At 38.0% G+C, this 20,903-nt stretch overlaps 2 protein-coding genes across 3 annotated transcripts; one reads left to right on the top strand and one right to left on the bottom strand.

Annotated features, from left to right (window-relative positions):
• Nucleotides 1–1,798: 1,798 nt before the first annotated feature.
• On the bottom strand, nucleotides 1,799–2,113 carry LOC140929470 (uncharacterized). The gene has a single exon (XM_073379261.1). The coding sequence runs from the start codon at nucleotides 2,111–2,113 to the stop codon at nucleotides 1,799–1,801; it is 315 nt and encodes a 104-aa protein (XP_073235362.1).
• Nucleotides 2,114–2,668: 555 nt separating this feature from the next.
• LOC140950177 (uncharacterized) lies at nucleotides 2,669–20,045 on the top strand. 2 transcript variants are annotated; one of them, XM_073399376.1, is made up of 24 exons: nucleotides 2,669–2,777; nucleotides 4,371–4,441; nucleotides 4,857–4,918; nucleotides 5,587–5,656; nucleotides 6,194–6,284; nucleotides 7,038–7,145; nucleotides 7,563–7,622; nucleotides 7,786–7,856; nucleotides 8,689–8,721; nucleotides 8,816–8,847; nucleotides 9,617–9,665; nucleotides 10,826–10,934; nucleotides 11,611–11,658; nucleotides 11,798–11,899; nucleotides 12,336–12,415; nucleotides 12,655–12,703; nucleotides 13,619–13,740; nucleotides 14,056–14,142; nucleotides 15,329–15,406; nucleotides 16,889–16,954; nucleotides 17,052–17,141; nucleotides 17,800–17,847; nucleotides 18,241–18,311; nucleotides 18,750–20,045. In XM_073399376.1, exons 1-24 carry the CDS (start codon nucleotides 2,744–2,746, stop codon nucleotides 18,856–18,858), a joined length of 1,740 nt encoding a protein of 579 aa, XP_073255477.1. In that variant the 5' UTR covers nucleotides 2,669–2,743; the 3' UTR covers nucleotides 18,859–20,045. The 2 variants fall into 2 exon arrangements, with proteins under 2 accessions (XP_073255477.1, XP_073255485.1); XM_073399384.1 differs by lacking the exons at nucleotides 2,669–2,777; nucleotides 4,371–4,441 and having other exon boundaries at nucleotides 5,616–5,656; nucleotides 18,750–20,042.
• Nucleotides 20,046–20,903: the final 858 nt, after the last annotated feature.

The raw sequence follows: 20,903 nt of genomic DNA, 5'->3' as shown, positions 1-20,903 counted from the left end.
GTTTTAGTTAGCCTGCGTAGCAGGCGCTTGGAAGTAGTGGTCACAAGAAAAAACGTGCGCGCAAGAAGGAGAAACTCGTGTCTCCCTCTTGCGCGCCCGTTCTCTGTTTTGCCCACTACTTCCAAGCGCCTGCTATGCAGGCTAAGTTTTAATCCTTCTCACTTGGGTATAAAATATCTTTACTATAATAATATTTGTTGACTTTTCTTCTTGAAATGTGAGTTCAGTCCCTGCTACTATTTTGACTGCAGTTGTCCTTAATTCCTTCTCATAGCTCTATAGATAACAGCTTGTAACTTCTTGGTAGCCTTTGGATTTCTTGTCATAAGTCTTGAGCTCTGGGAGAGTTCTGGGAAGCTTTCCTCTACTGGTACAAGTCTCACGTACCAATATGGGCTGTAGATCTATCAACCATTAAAATCTTGTATGGTATTAGCGGTAACAACCACCTCAATAAGTAAACTAATCAGCTCTTACTACTTGCAAAATATTGTATACCATAAAAGTTAGAAAATAAAAGCCCTGGGGTTTATATTTTTCAGAGGCCCTTTTTGAGGGGCTTATTTTTGAAGGGGGCTTATATACAAAATCGGCTAGGCTTATATTATCTGCAACTTAAAATCGATTGGGTTAGCTTATAGTTGAATGGAAATTTTTTTTTTTATGTCAGTAATTTGCAGAAAGCTTTTACTGGAACTCGCCTTACGGACCTAGACCTTTCTAAAACGCAACCACGCAAGTACTTTGTCAACGTGGACCAAGGAAATCAAAACCTGCAAGAGTGAAGAGGAACTACGTAAACAGCAATAAACTGTGACACTTTCTGGCTGCAATCATTTGGCACACGTTCTTTGGCAAATACAAAAATTTATGTTTTTGTGCTGTTTTTGCTTTGTTTTATTTTGTATTTGAGAGCAATTTCCAAGAACAAGCCCCCAGGGGCTTATATTTGGAAAGGGCGATTTAACGGAGGGTTTTTGTGGTGTTACGAGTTTGAGGGGCTTAGATTTTGGAGGGGCTTATACATGGAGGGGCTTCTTTCCAGAATTTTATGGTATACTGCTGCAGTATCACAGAAGAGCCTTTGTTATTAAGTGTTTATCTAACTATAGTGGTAAACAAAGCCCAGATAGAAAAACATATAGCAAGAAGTATTAATTCACCTGATTATTATTATAATAAATGGATAAGCCTTTAATTGAGAAGAAGTTTAATTGTTTTCTAATCTAGCAATATTAATTCAACTAGTAAGGTTATACTCAACATTAGACTTGCATTTTAATATACTTTTGTGGCAAGACTGTAATACAATGTACTGTTGTAAACTTTCGTAATTTCTTTTTCTTTCTTTATTGTTATTATTTTTTTTAGTTTATCTAAAGGTAAATTTTGTTGTGTAAGTGTTGTTAGAGGTTGAAATAAACAACTATATTTAAAAACCAAAACAATAAAACAAAATAAAATAAGTCTTGAGCTGTTTAAATATCACAAATAAGAGGCCCCATGTAAGAAAAACCAAGAGGGTCTTGGATTCTGGATTCCATTCTGTGGTCCCCGGATTCCAGAACTTTACCCTAGTCTTTGTCAGTGGAACTATTAGATTCTGCGTGTTAATCATTAGTGGAATTCCAGATTCCTTGAGCTGTATTCCGGATTCCAAAGACCAGGATTCTGAATTCCGTAAGCAAAATTTTCCCAGATTCCAGATTCCATAGGCAAAAATTTCCCAGCTTCCAGGATCCAGATTCCCTCTCATGGGCAAAATCCATAGAAGCCAAGCATCATTTCTAAAACTGTCCTACTTTGTGGCATCAAAGAAAACCACTGATTCACTTCCAATCACTGAAGCATTATGCACCACACCAGCTGGAACCTCAATCATATCACCAGGCTGGAGGATGACTTCTCTTCCCTTCATAGCAAACCGAAACTGGCCAGCTATTATTGAATCCTTTTTAGAGACATTATGAGTGTGATCAGGAAAGTCTGTACCAGGAGGAAAAGTGTATTTTATGCAGGAGTAGCCTTGTGATTTTAACTTTCTCCTCATGCTGGCTTCATTTAGAGGTCCATCTGTTTCGGTGGTCCATTTTTCAACTTGTAATTCTGACATCATACTGAAAAGCACAAATAGAGATGATGGCTAGCATTAAAACATCATGGTCTACCCACGGCCATAGCCAGAGTTTTGGTACAGATACCGAGGCAGAGAGTCTGGGGGAATTGTGAGCTACAGCCCTCTGCTGCTATTGTTAGAGTACATTTCCTTGGGAGTAGAAGTCATAATTAATCCTCAGTAGTGAGAGGGGGGTGCCGATATAAAAAATAATGGATGCCAATTTAGGAGTCGTACTTGCATTCGATGTTCTCGAGGTCCTTAATGTGGACTCCCTCTTGCTGCACTGCACGAATTTGTCATGCCGTTGGTCACGCGATAAACCAATTTCCTCAAATTGAAGATATGTAAAGCAACAAAAATAGTAGAAGCTAATAGAAAGGCTAAAATCATGCTCAAAGCACGTTCAATTCATACTTTCTGAAACAAACCTTGCATCAAAAACGCCGGCAAAAACGTCGCCTGTACATTGTGTACCGTGTGTATCGGGGGAGCTTGGAAACAAAACGGTCACCTGTACAGGCTCGGATACCAAGTCATGGAACAAAATACAAACTCAAACACTTGTGATTTTGCGAAATTTGTTTTTGATTGTGAAATGATCAGAAAGAAATAATTTTACAAGAAATGGAAGGTTCCCACAGTTCAAGCTCGAATGAAGGTAAGTTTTTGTTTTAACGTTTCATTCACACCCTGCATACTGCTGCAGTCTTATGCAGGGGTTTCAATAACATTAGTTATAAGCGGCCACTGAGGGTTTAATAGGCGGCTGTGACCACTAAAGGGGCCGTAAGTTTTTTTTAAAAAAATCCTGCTTTGTGGTCAATAAAAATACGCATCAACAACACGCTTTTTGATGCCCAAAACGCTGGAAATCGCATTTCCGAGCTTCTAGATTTCAAATTTTTCTGGGGCATGCTCCCCCAGAAAAATTTGAAATCTAGAAGCTCGGAAATGCGATTTCCAGCGTTTTGGGCATCAAAAAGCGTGTTGTTGATGCGTATTTTTATTGACCACAAAGCAGGATTTTTTTTAAAAAAACTATTAAATTTTTGATACAAAAAGGTACATTTTGAATACCTTTCTAGGCAGATAGCAGATATCTCTTAGTGAGACTTGATATCCTCTTAGGCAGTAATTTCTTTGAAGTCCTTTCTTAAAACAAGTACAACTTTTCTGCTACTCATTCAAATGTACCAACATGCATGCAACAAACTGATTTTTAACTCTTCAGAATAAAATAAAATGATATAAACTTTACAACAAAATTCTTTCTACTAATATTCTTACACAACCAAACCTCATTTTCAAATTTTCATTCAAAATTTCAGTGGTCGTCGTTGTTGTTGTATTTGTTATTTTTAAATCACTTTTTATTTTCATTAATGAAATCCAAACAGACGGCGGTAAGAGGTCCTACAGGCGGCGGTAGACCGCCGGTAACCGGCTTTTATTGAAACCCCTGTCTTATGTAAACTTTTATTTGACAGCTGTGACTATTTATTGTTTTCTAATTTAAGTTTCAACACATATTGTCTGAAATATTGCGTTCGATTGCGTCCACGAAACTTCATGATGTTCTATAAATAAAAGGGTAATGCAAATAAAAGATAATTAACTAAAGACATTGAGTTTAATATTCAAACATACTGTTACATTGTTAGTAGAACTAGAAATGCTTTTGTTGTCTCTGCGTGCATTGCATGATACACTGATGATATTAAAGAGCTTATCAATTCTGTTTGGTATAAAATTCCTTAGCTTGAGAAAACAGCCGACATTTGGCGACGTTACCACTGGTTTCCCCGCCAAATGACGTCTGAGAAACGAGCACAGAAATTCCATACTGATGATGTGTCACTACCCTGATCTGGGTAGTGCTTCTGATTGGTTGAATCAAATTTCCCATGCGGTTTGATCAATTAGAAGCACTACCCAGATCTGGGTAGTGATGCGTCATCGGTATGGAATTTCTGCGCTCGTTTCTCAGACATCATTTTGTGGATTATGCAGTGGTAATATCGCTAAATGTTAGCTGTTTTCTCAGGCTAAAAGTTCCTTAATCTAAATAAAAAGATGGCCAGCTGTCAAATGTGGATTTTAGTTTTTGTATAAAAGACTTGAAAATTTTGGCGTTATAATGATTATATGAGTGACAAAGTGTGGTACAGCAAGTGTTCTTTTCTATAATTTGGTCATCTTCAATTGAATGAAATCAGTCTTTCTTCTTTGAATCTATGTTTGAACTCAAAAGGAAGTGACACTGCAGGCCTTACAAGAAGGTGTCGTGACTGTAAAAAATCATACAAGTCCTGCGATTGCAAGGTTCGTGATTGCTAACTTCATAATCCAAGGTTTAATAGTTAAAAAAGGTAAATGCTTTGTTTTATCATAAAAAGGCTCCAAGCTGCTCAAGCTAGTTTACAGGTACTTCACCCTGATAATGTGAAACAACACTCAAATGGATAGGACTGATATGCTGCTGGCTATTTTTATACAAGGGTGGCTCATTTGCAGAGGGTATTTTGATAGTTAGCACACACTTACGTGACTGTTTTGACATGATTGTGTTTTGAAAAAGATGACCATTGCACTGTATTACAAAAACAAGAGTGAGTGTGCTGATGCATGAACTGTTCATCAAGAAGAAGGAAAGTTAACTATAGTGTAAGTTAAACTGTACCCATGAATTGCTTGCACTTGTAGAACTCAGGATAAATTGTTACTTTTTATTTGGCAGAATTGTTCCAAGTGTGGAACAATATTTCAGAAGTATTGGGGAACTAACTTGATCAAAGGGCGGTAAGCATCTTATAATGTTTACTCATAATGTTTTATATATTATTGTAAATAAAAAAAGTTAACACTGGAGCTACCCTTGTTACATGTAGTGTTTATCATAATGCATGCATGGATTCCATTTTCATTATGTACAGTGTACACATAGTACTCTGAAATCTGGAGGCATAATGACCTTATTGTCGGTGCTCTGGAGTCCAGATCAAAAAATCTGGGTTCAAGCCCTCGCTAGCTAGGATCCTTGACCTTGCTTAATTCATAATTTCTTGGGCAAGACACTTTACTCTCAATGCGACTGGCACTCCATCCAGGTGTATGAACCAGTACCAGCAAATGTAACATTATGGACTAAAGCAAACCTTTTGACAGGAAGGATTAGAAATATTCTTAGTTGCTTTGTCATGCTATAGAAACAAGATTAGTAAAGGACAGGTAATTTTTTAATACTTATACTCCCTTAATTCTAATTTCTAATTAATGTTCATTTAATCATATTTTTATGTTAATTTGCATGATATAAATTATGATAATTATTCTCCCCCTTGTTTTTCTCCCTCTTATTAAAGAGTAAGGTGCTTAAACACCTCTTTAGATTTAGAATTTAAGTAGAACAATGCACCACTTTCTTACCTCTTGTCATGATAATAATTCCACATTCTTTTGTTTGTTAGTTCTCATTGTCGTACATGTTCCACTGCAGTGTGTGTTACCTGTCATGTTGTTGTTAACAAAGCTGTAAAGGTACGTCACTGTTAAAAATCTATTTTGTCAAATAATAAGTAAATAGTTAAATCCCTCTATTACATCCATTTCAAAATTTTGTTATGTTTTATAAAAATAATGAATGAGTTTTATCAGTAATGTAGAGTGGAATGTAAGAAAGGGAGTTAATTTTTCTTCTTTTGGCAAATGATCTTTGTAGCTGTTGGCCATTACTCCATTAAACTTAACAGACTCAATGACGAAACATCTGGTGTTGACATACAATGTTAAGAGACAAAAGTTCAATGTCTTTGTACTGAACATAATATTGATCGCTGTAATGTCTTAAGGCAAGGCAACTGCATCACTATGGTTCCAGTTTTAAGTGCACTCACCGGAAATGAGGCATACTGACTATTATAGAATTTCTATTGCAATTTGTCTGTTTCACAAAAATTTAGTTTGCCAATATGTGTGTCAAAAAATTTTCCTACCCACATTTTAAAGGGCCATTGAAAAAGTGGTCAACTGACTGAGCATTGATCTACTGTCAGTAGTCCTTTATCATTCTGCTAGGTATGTACAAGATGTCTCTTAAAACAAAAAGAAGATGAAATGAACACGCAGAAGGCTCTGTCAGCCATAGAAGAGGCTAGAACAGGAAGAGGTGTGTTAAATTTACCCAATCAGAGATATTTAACAATTATTCCTCGAGCGCAAATGGGCTCTGAGTCAATAGCCCATGAGGCCTAAGGCCGAATGGGCTACTGACTTAGAGGCCATGTGGACGAGAGGAATAATTGTTTTACTAAAATCCAACTAGTTAGTCAAAAATAACGAGAATAAAAAATTTTTAGGTAGTTTAAGCTTGACTTTAATCCTTTTTTGCCGCCAAAAAGCCCGTGCTTTACGCTACTAGTGGGCTATAACATATAGCCTAGTAGTAGCTCAACCAATCAGAATGCAGCATTATTGATAATAGACAACTAGTTGGATTTTACTAGTATATGATATTGTTGATTACTCTAAAAATTCAAGCAGTCTGACAAATAGCTAAGTGAAATAAATATAAAATTAATAAATACCAGAGTATAAAGATGCCACCAGGTCCTTGTTTTCCTAATTCTAGCACTGAGAGACTTTTTGATGGTGATAATGATGATGATGATAGTGATGATGATGACATAAATTTGTATCAACAGGAAAATTACGTTGGATGGCAAACTTGTTTTCTGAAGTGTTACACTGTCTCCTTGCATTTGCCAAACTGGTAACCGTCCATCAGAAAGCAGTTCGGAGAAAGAGGAAACTGAGAGTCAAACTAGGATGAAACCACAGTAAATTTCATTTTAAACTACATCATAACAGTACATGGAAATGAAAAGGTCTTTATTAAAATGACATTTTCTTTTATATTTAGCAAATTCAACATCATCTGCAACATCTGATGCATTTGTTGTGGTGTCAAGTTTGTCTAGTTTAAATCCTGAACAAAGGAAAAGGGCTTTGTTCGAAGCTGCTAAAACAGGTAATAATATGCTTATCATTTATCTAATATCAAAACACTGCCGAAAACTAACCAAGTAAAAAACTAGCAAGTCATACATGTGTACTTCAACAGTAAAGCCCCTTGTACATGTACTTAAAATCTTTCTCACGGTGCTGATCAGTTGTACAATAATCTGTGATCCAGGGCGCTTCTGCGTGTTTTCTAGTGCCTACAGATGTATTTTTGCAATTTTTTTATAATGGTAACTTTTTAACAGGATGTATTAATTTGTGACTAATTTATGACTCAATATTTTCTCAACTGAGTGATGACTCCTAATGCATGTAGTACCACTGTAAATACACATTTTTAATCATTTAGAAAATAATTAGTTAGTCAGAGTATATTAATTTTGCTTTATTTAATATCAGTAAAAATGAGTTGCTGTATTTCCAGGAGACCATTATTCCATGGTTACTTTACTGAATCATGAGAATGTTGACATCAATATTAGAGGTAATAATTTAATTTTCAATATGAACAAACCCAGTTTGAATTATTTCTTCCATACTGGTAAATAAAGATTCACAGGCAAAGTAATTTTTTTTCCCGTAAGAATGTTTGACCCTACATTTGAATGAAATCGCAGTGAATATTATTTTGTTATTTCTTTTTGTAGATGAGGACAAGAACACTCTTCTCTTTTTTGCTGCAGAAGGTGGCCATCTCCCTTGTGTGGCTCTCTTAATGGTAACTAATTTTGTTCTCAATTATTTGTCCCTAGTAATTTAACAACCTTGAGAAATTTTGTAAACTTTCCATTAGAAGTTTGGCCCAGTGTCTTGATTGCTACAGTCCTTATTCTACAGTGTGTTCATGAGGCAAAGGAGATCAGAGAATTCTCTGTTTACTATGCAGAATTTTCTGGCTAACATTTGATAGCCTATATGACTATTTTTTATTCAGATGCAGAGTGTCTTTCACAATACTCTCCTGTAACATTACACCTTTCTCCTGCTACTAAATTCTTAATGAAAACCCTGATTCTATATATAATAGTTAATCAATTTGTATTGTATTTGTTTGGAAATTAAAGGGAGATTAGCAGATTAGCAGACACCTTGTAGGGCCTTGTTGCATGCACCTCTTCATTATTGTAAAGCTGTGATAGAGTCCCATGATTGGAAGCTTTTTGAACCCAAACTTAAAATCTTGCAAGTGAATATTTTTGGTGCTTTCTTCCAACTTGAATTAAGCACATTTTGCTACAAAGTCTGGCATTTTTCGGTCCTGGTCTGTGTTATACATGTAAGTTAAATCCAAACTACAGGATTCTTTGACTAGGCTAATATCCATACAGAATTATATAAATTTGATATAATAGTGATGGTGATGATGATGATAATAATTTAATTAAAGAGGATTTAACCCTGGCATGTCATTCTGACTCTCGAAATACACACGTCATAATGTTTCTCTGCACACAACAGTTTTCAGGGTTAACCCATGTATATCAGCCTAGTAAACTAGCTCCGTAAATTATATCCCTTCTTATTTATTTATTTTATTTAAAATTCAACAGGAACGAAATGCAGATGTGACAGCAGTGAACAATGTAAGTTTATGGATGTTTCATACTAGAAATGAATAAATGAATATCAAGACTTAACTACTTATTTTAATATATTTTCTTTTGTAATCCAATCTAGAAATCTTGGACCCCTCTTCATGCCCTTGCATGGTAAGTTTACATGACCATGGTAAAAAGCATGTTATACAAATTTTTATGAAATCCTATTAAATCAAGGTAATTAAAGCATATAATTAGTAGTGATAAATTATATGGTACAAAGAGATTGGCTTGTGGTGTGTATTATTAAGCAGACTGTTCAGTCTAGAAATTGGTAAAAGTGGGTCATACGTCCCACGTGGCATTTTAAATTGGATCAATTTCAAAAATGGTCTGGGTCAAACTATGATATTGAAACTTTGAACAACTAACATGAGCTTCACCATCTTAATTATCCAGTTCATCTTCATGCTTTTTAGGTTCAACTGTCATTCTCTTTTGCGTAAATAAATGAACTTAGCTTTTGTTGTTGTTTCATAATGGATAAAGAAAAAGCAGAAATTAAAGAAACGAAGCGTGTGTTGATCGGCAAAGCAACAACTATGCAGAGCATGGAAATGTACACTCCAGTCTCTTTCTGTACCGCATGGAAGGCCTGACACAAAAACTACTCATAAACACATAGTCTGAAATCACAGTCATTTTGTGCACTTATTTCAGGCTAGCAATCACACCTTTTTTATTTTTAATATTGACTGCTGCTTTGGAAGTACTTGTATAATAGGTAACCTTTTTTGCATCAGTATGCCTCCATGATAATTTCATTTTGTGTCAGAATAGAATATTGAATATTTCACATCAATGAGGCAAAAATGCTGTCTAGATTCTAATTTTTGATTAAGCAGCCATGTATTACTGATATTATGTGATTGATCTGTAGGAAAGGATCAAGTGAAAGTCATGTGGAGTGTGGTGAACTTCTCATACAGGTACTTACTGATAAAACTGGGAAAGATAAGATTTTCTGGAAAGTGAGAATATAATATTGTTCTGGAAAGTAATAATAATACAGTTAGAAAGCCTTAAATAAATTCAAAAAGGTTAACTAAAAGTTGCCTTAAAACAGATCAAAATTTTGTGGTGTCACTTAAAATGCATTTTTACAGCTTTAAAAGCACTGTAGATAGCCTAAAAGATGTTTTCAAAGCACCTAGAAGAAATCTGCGTTTGGTTGCCCCTGTTTTCTCACTTTGATGTTTTTTCCTAGACACAGTTAATTCACCATACATTATAATACTACGGTACAATGTACAGGGAAGAACTTTACTTGCTGAAATGGTATCCACTTGTTACAAATCATGTTATACCGTATGAAGGTTTGCTACTTTGTGTTTCTGGAGACAGTGGATGAATGTGATCATTAATATGAGCAATTTACAAAGGAATTATTCCCTAACGGTTGTCTCATGATTTAAAATTAACCAAGATGCAAATAAACTTGTAAATATTGTGCCCAAAAGAAATGCACCTCATAATAGATATGACTGATGATACGGACTTGTCCCCAGTAGTCTTCGCTCGTAATACACGGCGGGAGCAGGGGATGATGATGGGAAGGGTGAAGAGAGAAAGATGGTCGTCTGTCTGCCTCACTTTCCTCCTTCCCATCACACCCCACACGCCACTAGAGAGAGAGAGTGAGTTATGACTGGAGACGAGTCAGGTGATGATATTGTATTGGACGACCGTTGGTGGTTAAATGGATCTCGGAATGTGTATTTGGCGTCCCCACAGATTTCTCAGGGACAAGTGACATTATCACCAATTTGCCAAAGGCATAGTCAGCTTCACAGCCGTTCTTTCTGTCTTCACGCAATGCTCTTCCCCACAAACGGCTGTTGAGAACTGAACCACATTCCTTTAGAGAAGTCACCGTACCGTAAACTTGGCGCGAACACCTTCCAGAAAATGGAAGCTGAAATGCTGCATGCACTCCATAAAACTTTTATAGTTCATACTACTTAGTAGTATACTGATAAATCCTTTTTTGACGGGATGGGGCAAACTGATTCATTTTGACCTAACCAAGTATGTGCGCTAATGATTTGCTTCCCGTCCCCTCCCCTCCCACTTTACTTTCCCTGTTAAGATGGGTGTTCCAGTGTTTGCCTTGACTGACACATTAGAGACAGCAGCAGACCTTGCATCCCGTTCCGGTGGCAAACAGGAGCTGGTTCAACTATTGAGAGCTGTGGAAGGTAAAACAAACCCAGCATAATACTTGTTATGCAAGATTTCTCTGTGTAAGCTTTTTGATTAAGTTGATAACATTACAGATCCTTTTTACAAATAGGCTTTGACTTCCAAAAACTCTTACTTTTAAAACGAGGTTACGTTGCTAAGACTTCAGGGACTGTTACTAGGGACATGAAACAAATTGGCCAATAGCGAACAGACCGGCGCGTCCCCAGTAACGATCCCGGCCAGGAACAGTTGCGGGACGTATAGAGCCATTTTCGTATGACCTTGAAATAAAAACGCGCGAACAAAACAGTGTCAGAAACAACAAACGAGCAGAAATAGAGTGATTTGATTAGTTTGTCGAACGAATACAAACGCTCGTGGGTTTTGGTTAGTTAAGCGAACTTTCTTTGACGGGAAAACGAAGAGTCCATGTTTTGATCTTTTCATCCATTGCCTTATAAAACAAATAACGAACACACCGAAACCGTTTTTCAAGGTCACTCGAAAATCGCTATGTCGGCTCCGGTTCCATTTTCTTTTTGAAAGTGGCGAATAACTTTATACACTTGAGGATGTCTGGGACGTTCTGATCCCATTGTACATGCATTCAAACTACCTTACTAGGCTGTGACTTACAAGTGCCATAAAATCTTTTTAAGTTTTAATTCTGTATAAAAAATAATGTTGCAGTTGATGTTGCAGTACAGAACTTACAAGACAGGCTACAAACCCCAACAGGTAATCTAACTGAACTTCCATCTTATTTACAAATTTAATGGAATGGAAAGATTTTTTAAGCTTTTTTTCTGGTTAACTGGGATATGAGGATTATGCTGTAGTTATCAATCACTTGTATAATGTATGTTTTCTGTTGCAGGGTTCTCAACCAAAGACCCAATGTTAAAGCTGTATGTGGCTACGATTGTGAGACACATTAATGAAAACGTACCACCAAACAGCCCGAAATGGATGGCAAAAGGTTTGTCTTAAGAAGGATAAAGTATTCATTTTGTCACGTGCATAGCCCAGCACGGAAAAGTCTGAGCCCTACTACGCGCGGATAGAACATCTTACATACAACTGCAAAAGAAAATGGCATACTTATCAGGCTCGAAACTCTAACGGGTGCGTGTGAACAGTAATCATGCGCTAAACAGAGGTGAGCGTGGAAAGCAGCACACAGGGCAACCAAGGTACAATCTTGTTCTCACGGCCTCTCCGGAAGCGTAGTCCCTAGGTATGAGGTCGCCAAAATTGATAAATCTACCCACTTACGATGGTGTTTTAAATTAAGCATGCTAAAATAAACAGTATTCTGCAAAATGTTTATAAAAATGTGACTTGGCATTTATCCCTGTTGTATTTGTTGTGAAGTTTATGATTTTTCATACAGTTTTTGTTATTATAAAACTTAGATAATCCGCAAGAAAGACATAAATTGTTGAAGACACCAGAACTTTTAAGAAGAGAAGACAAAACTAAGTCCCTTGACTGGGTGAGTTAAATATTCCTTGTACATTTTTAACCTACACGAAAGTACCAAGACACATAAAATAACACTGAAGTGGGAAACTTTTTTCCGATTAAGGCGAAACACTGTAGCAACTCAAAACAAGCATGACTATAGCTTCTTTGTCATTCTCCTGGAGTGTTTAATTTGAGTCTTAACATTTCAAGTATGCCCACAAACACAAATTAAATTATGGTCACATATTTTGTTGTCTTTGTTTTCAGAGTCTTCGAAAGCATAACTCGTGTGAGGAGCTTCGGTCCGAAACTCCAGGTGAGAAGCTTAGAGCTGTGGCACTATATGGTAAACTTCTTACTAGTAATGGCACTAAACTTTCTTAAGCCGGACATTATTCCAACAGCTCTTCTTCTTAGAGATACTTGGCTTTCTGTACAAAGAAGAAAATCATATTACTTGTAAATGACAAAATCGCAGCATGTGACAAACAAATGTGTCTCCCAAGAGTGACAAACAAACGGAGAGAAACTTTGAAAAACTGTTAAGATGAAACGTTTCAAAAAATCCATACAAATGTAGTCCTCAAGCAATGGAATCCAAGACTGTGTTGGATTTTAGATTCTACGCCGTGGATGCCGGATTCTTTCTCAGTAAATTTCTGATTGCAGATTCCAACTGTTAGTGGGGTTCCGGATTCCTCGAGCTGTATTCCACATTTCAAAGCCTAAATTCCTAAAATTCCCGGATTCCGGATTCCACAAGCAAGCATATTTTCGGATAATTCCGGAATCCGTATTCTCTTAGATGGGGTGTTTCGATGTTGCCCATCCTTGCCTTCTTTTATATTTGCTGTGATATTCAAACCTTCCTTCAATGCTTAAGTGGTTATTCTCCTCGCTCAGTTAGGGGCCAATCTCTACTTTAGTGACACAGCTTTAAGCCAGATGCTATCCAAACAAAGTTTGGCTGACCGCTTCAGAGAGGTGTCTGCCTTATCGACAGTTAAAATTGCGGATAGTCAAGTAAAAGTTTATCAGGCACTGTATAGAAGGGGGCGCTCATTAGCCATCTACTTTCTCCTCTGTCACTATTATCAAAGTAATTCTCTCCGTAGCGTTCGCCGGTAATCACCAGCCCCTTGGGAAGGCGGGTATTTATATAAATTTGAGCTCAATGATATTGAAAGACATCAGTTTATCTGGTACTGGTTTTCCATCCCTTTTATTGTAGTTAATCGTTTCTTTGGTTCAAGTAGCGGCACTCCATCATCTAACATTCCTACAGCTGATGTGGAACCTATCATCAGACCGGATTTGTTACCGTGTGTGGTGGCAAACCCTTCAAAACTCGAGGTACTTGATCCTTTTAATTCACTGATCTGCGTAATCAAGACACAACCACATTTACAGCAACTTAACCCCGGAAAGTCTCAGAAAGTCTTCAAAGAAGGCTTGGCGTAACAAGACTGCGCGGTCTAAACTATTTTAACAGCATTCCTATAAGAAACATTTGGGACGAGAAAAGTAAATTTGTATTTTGATATACAGCCCATATTTTCTGAAGCTTCCCTGACGAATTGACGCGAACCATTTAATTTCCAACTGGAATTTCCGGTTTCCCATATAAATGGTACCCAAGATCTTTATATTTTCCACCGTATTATTCAGGAAAAGCTGATGAAGTGTCAAGCTGAGAAAGAGGACCTTGAACAGCGTTGCAAAAGACTCATGCAGTCTATCGCTAGTGCAGCAGAGGTAAGTTAAAGCGGCAAAAATTATTTTGCTGGTTTAACGCCGTTTTGATAGTAGTATCAGTTGTTCTCAGTGATAGTATTCAGTTCCAATTCCAAGGGAGACTGTTCGCAGTCTTTTGAGGTCAAGTATTGTTTTAGCGTTGTTGGGCATAGATCTACCAAATCGAGATGTAACGAATGGAAAACAAGCCTAACCAATGGAGGGCACAGACCTACCAAATGAAAATAGTAACGAACAAGGCACAGACCTACCAAATGAAAAAAGTAACAAACAGGGCACAGACCTACCAAATAAAAATAGTAACGATTAACGAACGGGACACAAAGCTACCAAATGAAAATAGAAACGAAAGTGGCACAGACCTACCAAATGAAGACGGTACCGTACTGAACCTCCCTAATCTAACAACTAGCGCTAGGGGTGGTTACGGCCAGAAATCTTTACTCCCGTATCGATTCTTTTATTTCCACACGTACTAGTCCTATCAGTGAAGTGTTTTAAGAAGGGGTGGCGGCTACGGTTTTTCGTCCTTATCTTAAAAACAAAAAGAAAAGACGGTCTTCTCAGGTATTAGGGAGCTTTAGTATCCACGACGGCAACGGCAGCGAAAACGTCAGTTTGAAAATGAATTCCCGTTTTTTAATCTTTGTCGCGTTTATTCCAATTTGCTGAAAATGGCAAGTGTAGGCGAATTTCCCTGGAGTTGATTTCTTGAGGACCGCACTCAAGTTTAGAGAGAGAAAAAGAGATTCGTCGTCGCTTGTTTACGTCTTCCATAAAACTTGCAATTAGGCATTTTCACGTCGTAGTCGTGCAAGGACGTTAAAGAAATGTACAAAAAAGCGTGATGCACGTGCAAAGTTGTTGTTTTGCGTAATAAACCTATTGCTTTTTTGACGTCCTGGTTGCCGTCTCCGTCGTCGTCGTCGTTGCTAAAGCTCCCTTTTTAGTCAAGACCCTGAGGGGTGGTCCGGTCGACCGCGCCGAAGACTGGTACCCAAGCAATTGATCTGACCAGTCAGCGGTTTTCGTTTAAACGCGGGTAGATACCTCATATATGATTCCTATAGTGTACATATATGAAGTACCTACCTAAACGCGTTATAAGACATTCTGATAGAACTGTTGGCCCTAGGAAAGTATTCACTTTCATTCTCTCTCTTGTTTTCACTTTCTTTATTTATAGACGCATGACAAAGAGGTTATGAGATTGCAGCAGGAGATAGATATTGCAAGAGAACAGAAAGATATCGCCATTAAACGGGTAACTTACTGACAGATTTTCATTGCTACCCATTTTATTGTCTATAATCGTACAATACTTTACATGTACCTGAAAATCTTTTTTTTTCTGTCATTTCATATCTATGGTGGCCGAGAACTGCCAATCGAAAAATCCGCATATTGAAGGAATTATTTATTATTATTTTTTTATTTTTTTAGTTTCACCTGTCATGATTTTCCACTTTCTTTCTAATTTTTATTCTAATTGAAAAGAAAAGTGAAAGTAAAATCAAGTGAGATGAAAATAAAACGAAATGAAACCAAAGTAAAATCAAATCAAATCAAAATTAAAATCAAATAAAATTTTCGACCCAGCGGAGGGCTGACACTACCAGCATGCATTGCGTACATCACGTTGATTTTGTTGTGTTTACGACCCTTTCTCTCGAGGAAGCTCGAAGGTGGCGGATAATAGGTTTTCATCGTGGAAGGAAGATCACCTTCTTAAAGAAGTGATGCAGATGTACGTTAAACAAAGTCTTAAACTCATATTCCTTCAATATGCGGATTTTTCGATTGGCACTTCTCGACCACCATACATATCTCATTGACAGTTTTTTCCAGTACGCTTGGTGTGCTAAATAAGCAGAAAATGACGTATGTGCCCTCTGCTCCATAGCTAGCGTGAAAAAGGCCAGACACCTGATTCCTGCATGTGTAGATTGATTTCTCTGAGGAGGTGCCTCACGTACTTAAAGCGCATTTTCCTTCAAATGTGGGAAGGGCGAGAAAAGCGCCCTCGGACCGAGGCTGGTTTCACGGCTTCTAGAATATCAAAATTATCTAGCGGAGTTGTAGGTACAGTGTACAATACATTTATGAAATAAAGTTCAGCGCATGTCGAGTACAAACTATGGTCCGCGCGCTTCAAGGCTAAAGTCTCCCTTCAACAACAGGGCAGAAAGAAGAGGTCAGCAAAAAGATTTGTATAACAAACGTGACGGGTTATTACTTGAGGGTTTTGTCGTGATCATTCACTTCACTTTACGGTGTTCTGTGCTTTTCCAACAAGATCTGTTTAAAGGAAGATGAAGTTTGGCCGGGCAGAAAATCTTTTTGATCATCGTGGTAACAAAAGGTTTTGCCATGTTCTTTCTTCTGCTGTCGTATTGTTCACTAATATCACAGGCGTCCCAAGCTCACGTTACGAGTGTGTTATGTAAATTAACTTTCTTCTCAAGAGAGTCAGTGTCGCGTTACAAGCAACCGTTGAGAATTTGTATGAGAAATAAAATACTGAGGTCTGCGAACGCTACATATCATTATTTGTACTTTTTTTCTATAAAGTAAATAAAGGAGACTTACCTTTGATGTATTCCTGTACTTTTTGGTGTGAATTCATCGATTTAGTCGGTTTTTTTAACTCTTTTGTGGGAAAGTTAATTTACAGAACACATTCGTAACGTGAAATTGGAACGCCTCTGCTGATATTAAAAAAATTCTTATTTGTGGTTTGATGCAGTGTGAAGCTACATTTGTCAACAAAATGGCCAAAATTCGTCAGGAAACGGAAGCAGCTATTCACGAGGTTAGTTTTAGGGTAGATTTCAGGTCTTTCAGTACGTCTGTATTTAGTTTTTCGTCTGTTACTTGTACACTGTGCAGCAAATGGTCTTTTTTTCCAGGCAAACACACGGCTTAATCAAGCTGAAAGGGACCGAGCCGAGGTACTACATTTACAAAACACTTTCAGATTATCGTGGGTACCAGATGAGGTAAGAATAGACCTATAGACTGTACTGAGATATTGGGGCTTATAGAGGACAAATACAATAAGCTGTTTACTTAAGGTGTTTCGATACAGTTTTTCGAAAACCATACCGATATTTTTCCATCGCCTAAATAGTGATTTTATCCTTGTCCGATCGCTATAAAATGTTCACCACTGACTGACTTTGGATTGAAGTTTGTCAAAATGCAGTGTTGAGTAAAATCGATATCACTATGAAACAATAAACAATTAAAAAAACTTTCAAATCGATAAAAGCCGAAAATTGCTCGATCTAGACCTGCTACTGAAAATCCGACACCGGGAACTGGTTTTTGCCCTTCCTCGTCACATAAGACACGAAAAGAATTCTGCTACTTTGAAATCCTTAGTTAAGACTCTTTTTTTCTTATTATTTAAATCAGCCTATTTCTGTAACGCGCATTGATCATATACATGCATATGCGAATTTGTGCGTTTCTTCTGTTTGTTTGAATTCAAATAAAACGTAAATATATTTCAAACCTTATATTTTCATATTGTGCCGATTCATCAAAGTTCCCATATCTTTTCAATCCCCGTATTGTTGACTTGATTCCTATCACACGCCTGTTGATTGGTTATTCTTAACCACTTTTAATGCAGGTAATGTATTTTTTTCGCAGCTTGTTAACTACTGTTCAAACAGCAAATGTCGAACACCATTCACTCAAGTAAGTTTTGTGTCTTGTTTTATTGAATACAAGGCTTGCTTTCACGCAAACGTTGTTTCCAGGGCCTTTCTCTTTAGGAAATGGGAGGGGGCCCTGGAAAGGAGGTTGCCTTTACTCCATGATTTCAAATCGAAATTGTGCCGTAGAAGCTCATATTTTACGATATTTACCTTATGTCAACTCAATTGATAAACCAAATTTTCGACCGAAAACGGACACCAGAAGTCCACGGAACAAATTTCGTTTCTAAACATGGGTGAGTGTAGGCGCAATCAGTGTTATTCTATGGACATCAAACCTCTCAGGATTTGAAAATTAGAAAACGTGTGTTTATTCTTTTGATTGGTTTGGGTTCTATTAGCTTAACACAGATGCATTTGGTGTTTGTTGTAGACTAGAAGACGCCATCATTGTCGATGCTGCGGCCGCGTTTTCTGTCACAACTGCACAGATCAGTCAGCTCCGTAAGTTCAACATGATTTACTTTGTTATCAGTTGCAGGTGTCACAGTGTTTTGTCTCGTAGCCAGCTGATTACAAGAAAGGATATCCTCTCTTGCTGTTTAACAGAAACTGACAGAGGCAATCTTAAAAGTTAAGAAATTTTAAGCCGTTGAAGTTTCATCGTGAGCTCTAAGGTTTTAAACTTCCCAGCTTATAGGATAAGCATGCAGCCTCCGCTGGCCGGACCACAAATTCTGCGGCGGTCTTTCGTAATTGAGTCACTGAGGGGAATCACACAAAACTGAAGAAGAGACATACATTCCTTCCCAAGTGGGAAAACCTGTGTTACACTACAGGCTAACCAGCTCGTTTCCAGTGAAGAGAGTAAGAGAGGCGCTCATCTCTTCATATCGTCTTTTGGTGGACAAATTAACAACGAGGACATGTCTTCTTTTTCAGGATTCCAGCGTTTGGCTACAATCAGAATGTCAGAGTTTGCAATCCTTGTTTTGCTTTGCTTGATGAAGTGTTTTGTGAAGAACCAATTGCTTGCACAGACCCCACGTGACTTAAGAACGTTGCTTTGATTGGATGGGAAGTTACATGTGGAGCTGTTCGCCTTGTGGCACCTACACTGTAGACGGAAGGGCTGTGTGTTTTAATGTTTGTAAAATATCGCTATATCCCCCGTCTTAACTTTTCGTAGTCTCGGCTCATTAAGCAATTTGATCGCTTTGTTAAATCAAGATCAATTTCTCTCTCAGGCGTGGATCTACAATAAATACTAACCGATTCCCTACTCTAATAGACTACTAGTGATCCCCCATTTTTCCTCAGGGATAGTAGAGAGAGCGAAACGCGAGCGCGCGTGAAAATTACCCCACGCGAGAAAAGGCGACACGCTCTCTCCCCGCCGCGTGTCGCCTGAGGGGACTACTCATAGTCCACTACTTTTAGGGAGGTCTGGCGGCACTCTCCCCCGGAAATTCTTTTGAGTTTTAACTCCTCAGAATCTCCTTTCTAGGGTTTATGAGTCATTCAGACAGGATATTTTCTGACTTTCCAAACCATTTTCCAGATTGCAGTTGGAAAGTTAAAAGTCTTTGCTAATATTTATTGTGGAAAATCTGACCGATTTCCGTAAAACGGTGGAAACCGGTGTGGATTCGCGCCTGGACACTGTATTACAGGCTAGAGATAGAGGGAAAGGAATTTCAGTGGCAACACCCTGCTGGAGCCTGTATGGTGGACAGATAGAGAGAGAGTCAGCTGATTAACCACGTTAAATTAAGTTGACTCAGTAAAGGTTGCGGACCCTGAAAAGCAGTGTAAGAGATGACGTTATCTGTAGTTCATGCCTGTACGACTCGTTTTGTAAAATTTAACATGAAACGAGGAACGGTAAATTATGGATTCGGAGTAACATAAAAATTATTCAGATAATATATTATTCACCCGTGGAAAATAGTTTTCTTGTTTTTATCCGAAGCCATATTATTGTACACTGAATAAAATGACAGGTAATAAACACTCCAGAGTGAAAGTTATTCAGAGGTTTTTAAATTCTGTAAGTTCGCTAGCTGTTTAACTTCCCATAGGTACTTGTATTGTTTCAGGTTTCCCAGCTGGTTTTTCTAGATCCAGAATTTGGATTTTTTTCAAAGCAATAATTTAGGATTTTGACCAGAAGGATAACAAGATTCGAAATTAACGATTCTAAGAAGTGGGTTTCGGAAATGTTATATTAAGGAGCCATTATATGGAAAAAAATGACCTTGTTTCACTTGTGTCCATAAATGCACATAACTCGAACCTCGTGATCTTCACATTACACAAATATTTGCAATTCCTACATGACTTTATATTTGACAGAATTGCTTGCTTCTAACTGTTGGTATTATGGGACTGAGGGGAAATTTTGATCGTGAAGACCCCTAGTTGGCCCCCCTGGCTTGATTCAGGCGTTCAGATAATGGGGACAGGACCCTCTTGAATATCGTCTCCATCGCCCACTACCTTCCCAGAAGGGGTAAAAAAAAACCAAGTGTGAACATGACCTACATCAAGAGAGGATAGACGGGTGGCCAAAATACTCTAAGAAAACCGTAAAAACAAGTGATACCGTCAAATAAATCGCTATCCAACTGCGTTATCCACTGGACAGTTTGACAGGTGGTGAATCGGCTCCTAACAGTGATTTTTCCGGTGGATTGCAATCCACCTCTTGAGCAACTGGGACCATATAGAGCTTTAGAAGCCCACTATAAACCACTCCTTCCCCGACAGATACGGCCCCGCCTCGCGCGCTTCTAGTCAGCGCCAAACGATGGATGAACCGAGGTGAAACGAAAAAAAACACGTGGAAGGGGCCGAGAGAAAGAAGCTTCTCGGCACCTCCCAAACCGTTTTCTTGTTTAACCTCGGTCCAGCTGTTCGCGCAGCTGCATTATTCCTGCATCTTTTTACAAAACACGAGCGAAAAACACACCAAAAAATAGCCTGCCGGCGACCTACCAACCTTTTGCCCACCTTGCCACGGTCCTACAAAGACGAGTAAAGTCTGGGTACAAACTAACATTTTTTGTTACAAGGAAGTGACTTGATCTCGTGATC

The sequence above is a fragment of the Porites lutea genome, chromosome 1, assembly GCF_958299795.1.
Source record: "Porites lutea chromosome 1, jaPorLute2.1, whole genome shotgun sequence".
NCBI lineage: Eukaryota > Metazoa > Cnidaria > Anthozoa > Scleractinia > Poritidae > Porites > Porites lutea.
Note: the sequence above shows the minus strand (reverse complement) of the source record. Positions and strands in the feature narration are given on the sequence as shown.

Excerpts from the sequence above, each read along its gene's own strand:
- LOC140929470 (XM_073379261.1), bottom strand. The coding sequence starts at position 2,113 with ATGTCAGAATTACAAGTTGAAAAATGGACCACCGAAACAGATGGACCT.
- LOC140950177 (XM_073399376.1), top strand. The coding sequence starts at position 2,744 with ATGGAAGGTTCCCACAGTTCAAGCTCGAATGAAG. Across the intron at positions 2,778-4,370 it reads CAGTTCAAGCTCGAATGAAG|GAAGTGACACTGCAGGCCTT; the intron begins GTAAGTTTTTGT and ends TGAACTCAAAAG. Across the intron at positions 17,142-17,799 it reads TATCGTGGGTACCAGATGAG|CTTGTTAACTACTGTTCAAA; the intron begins GTAAGAATAGAC and ends TTTTTTTCGCAG.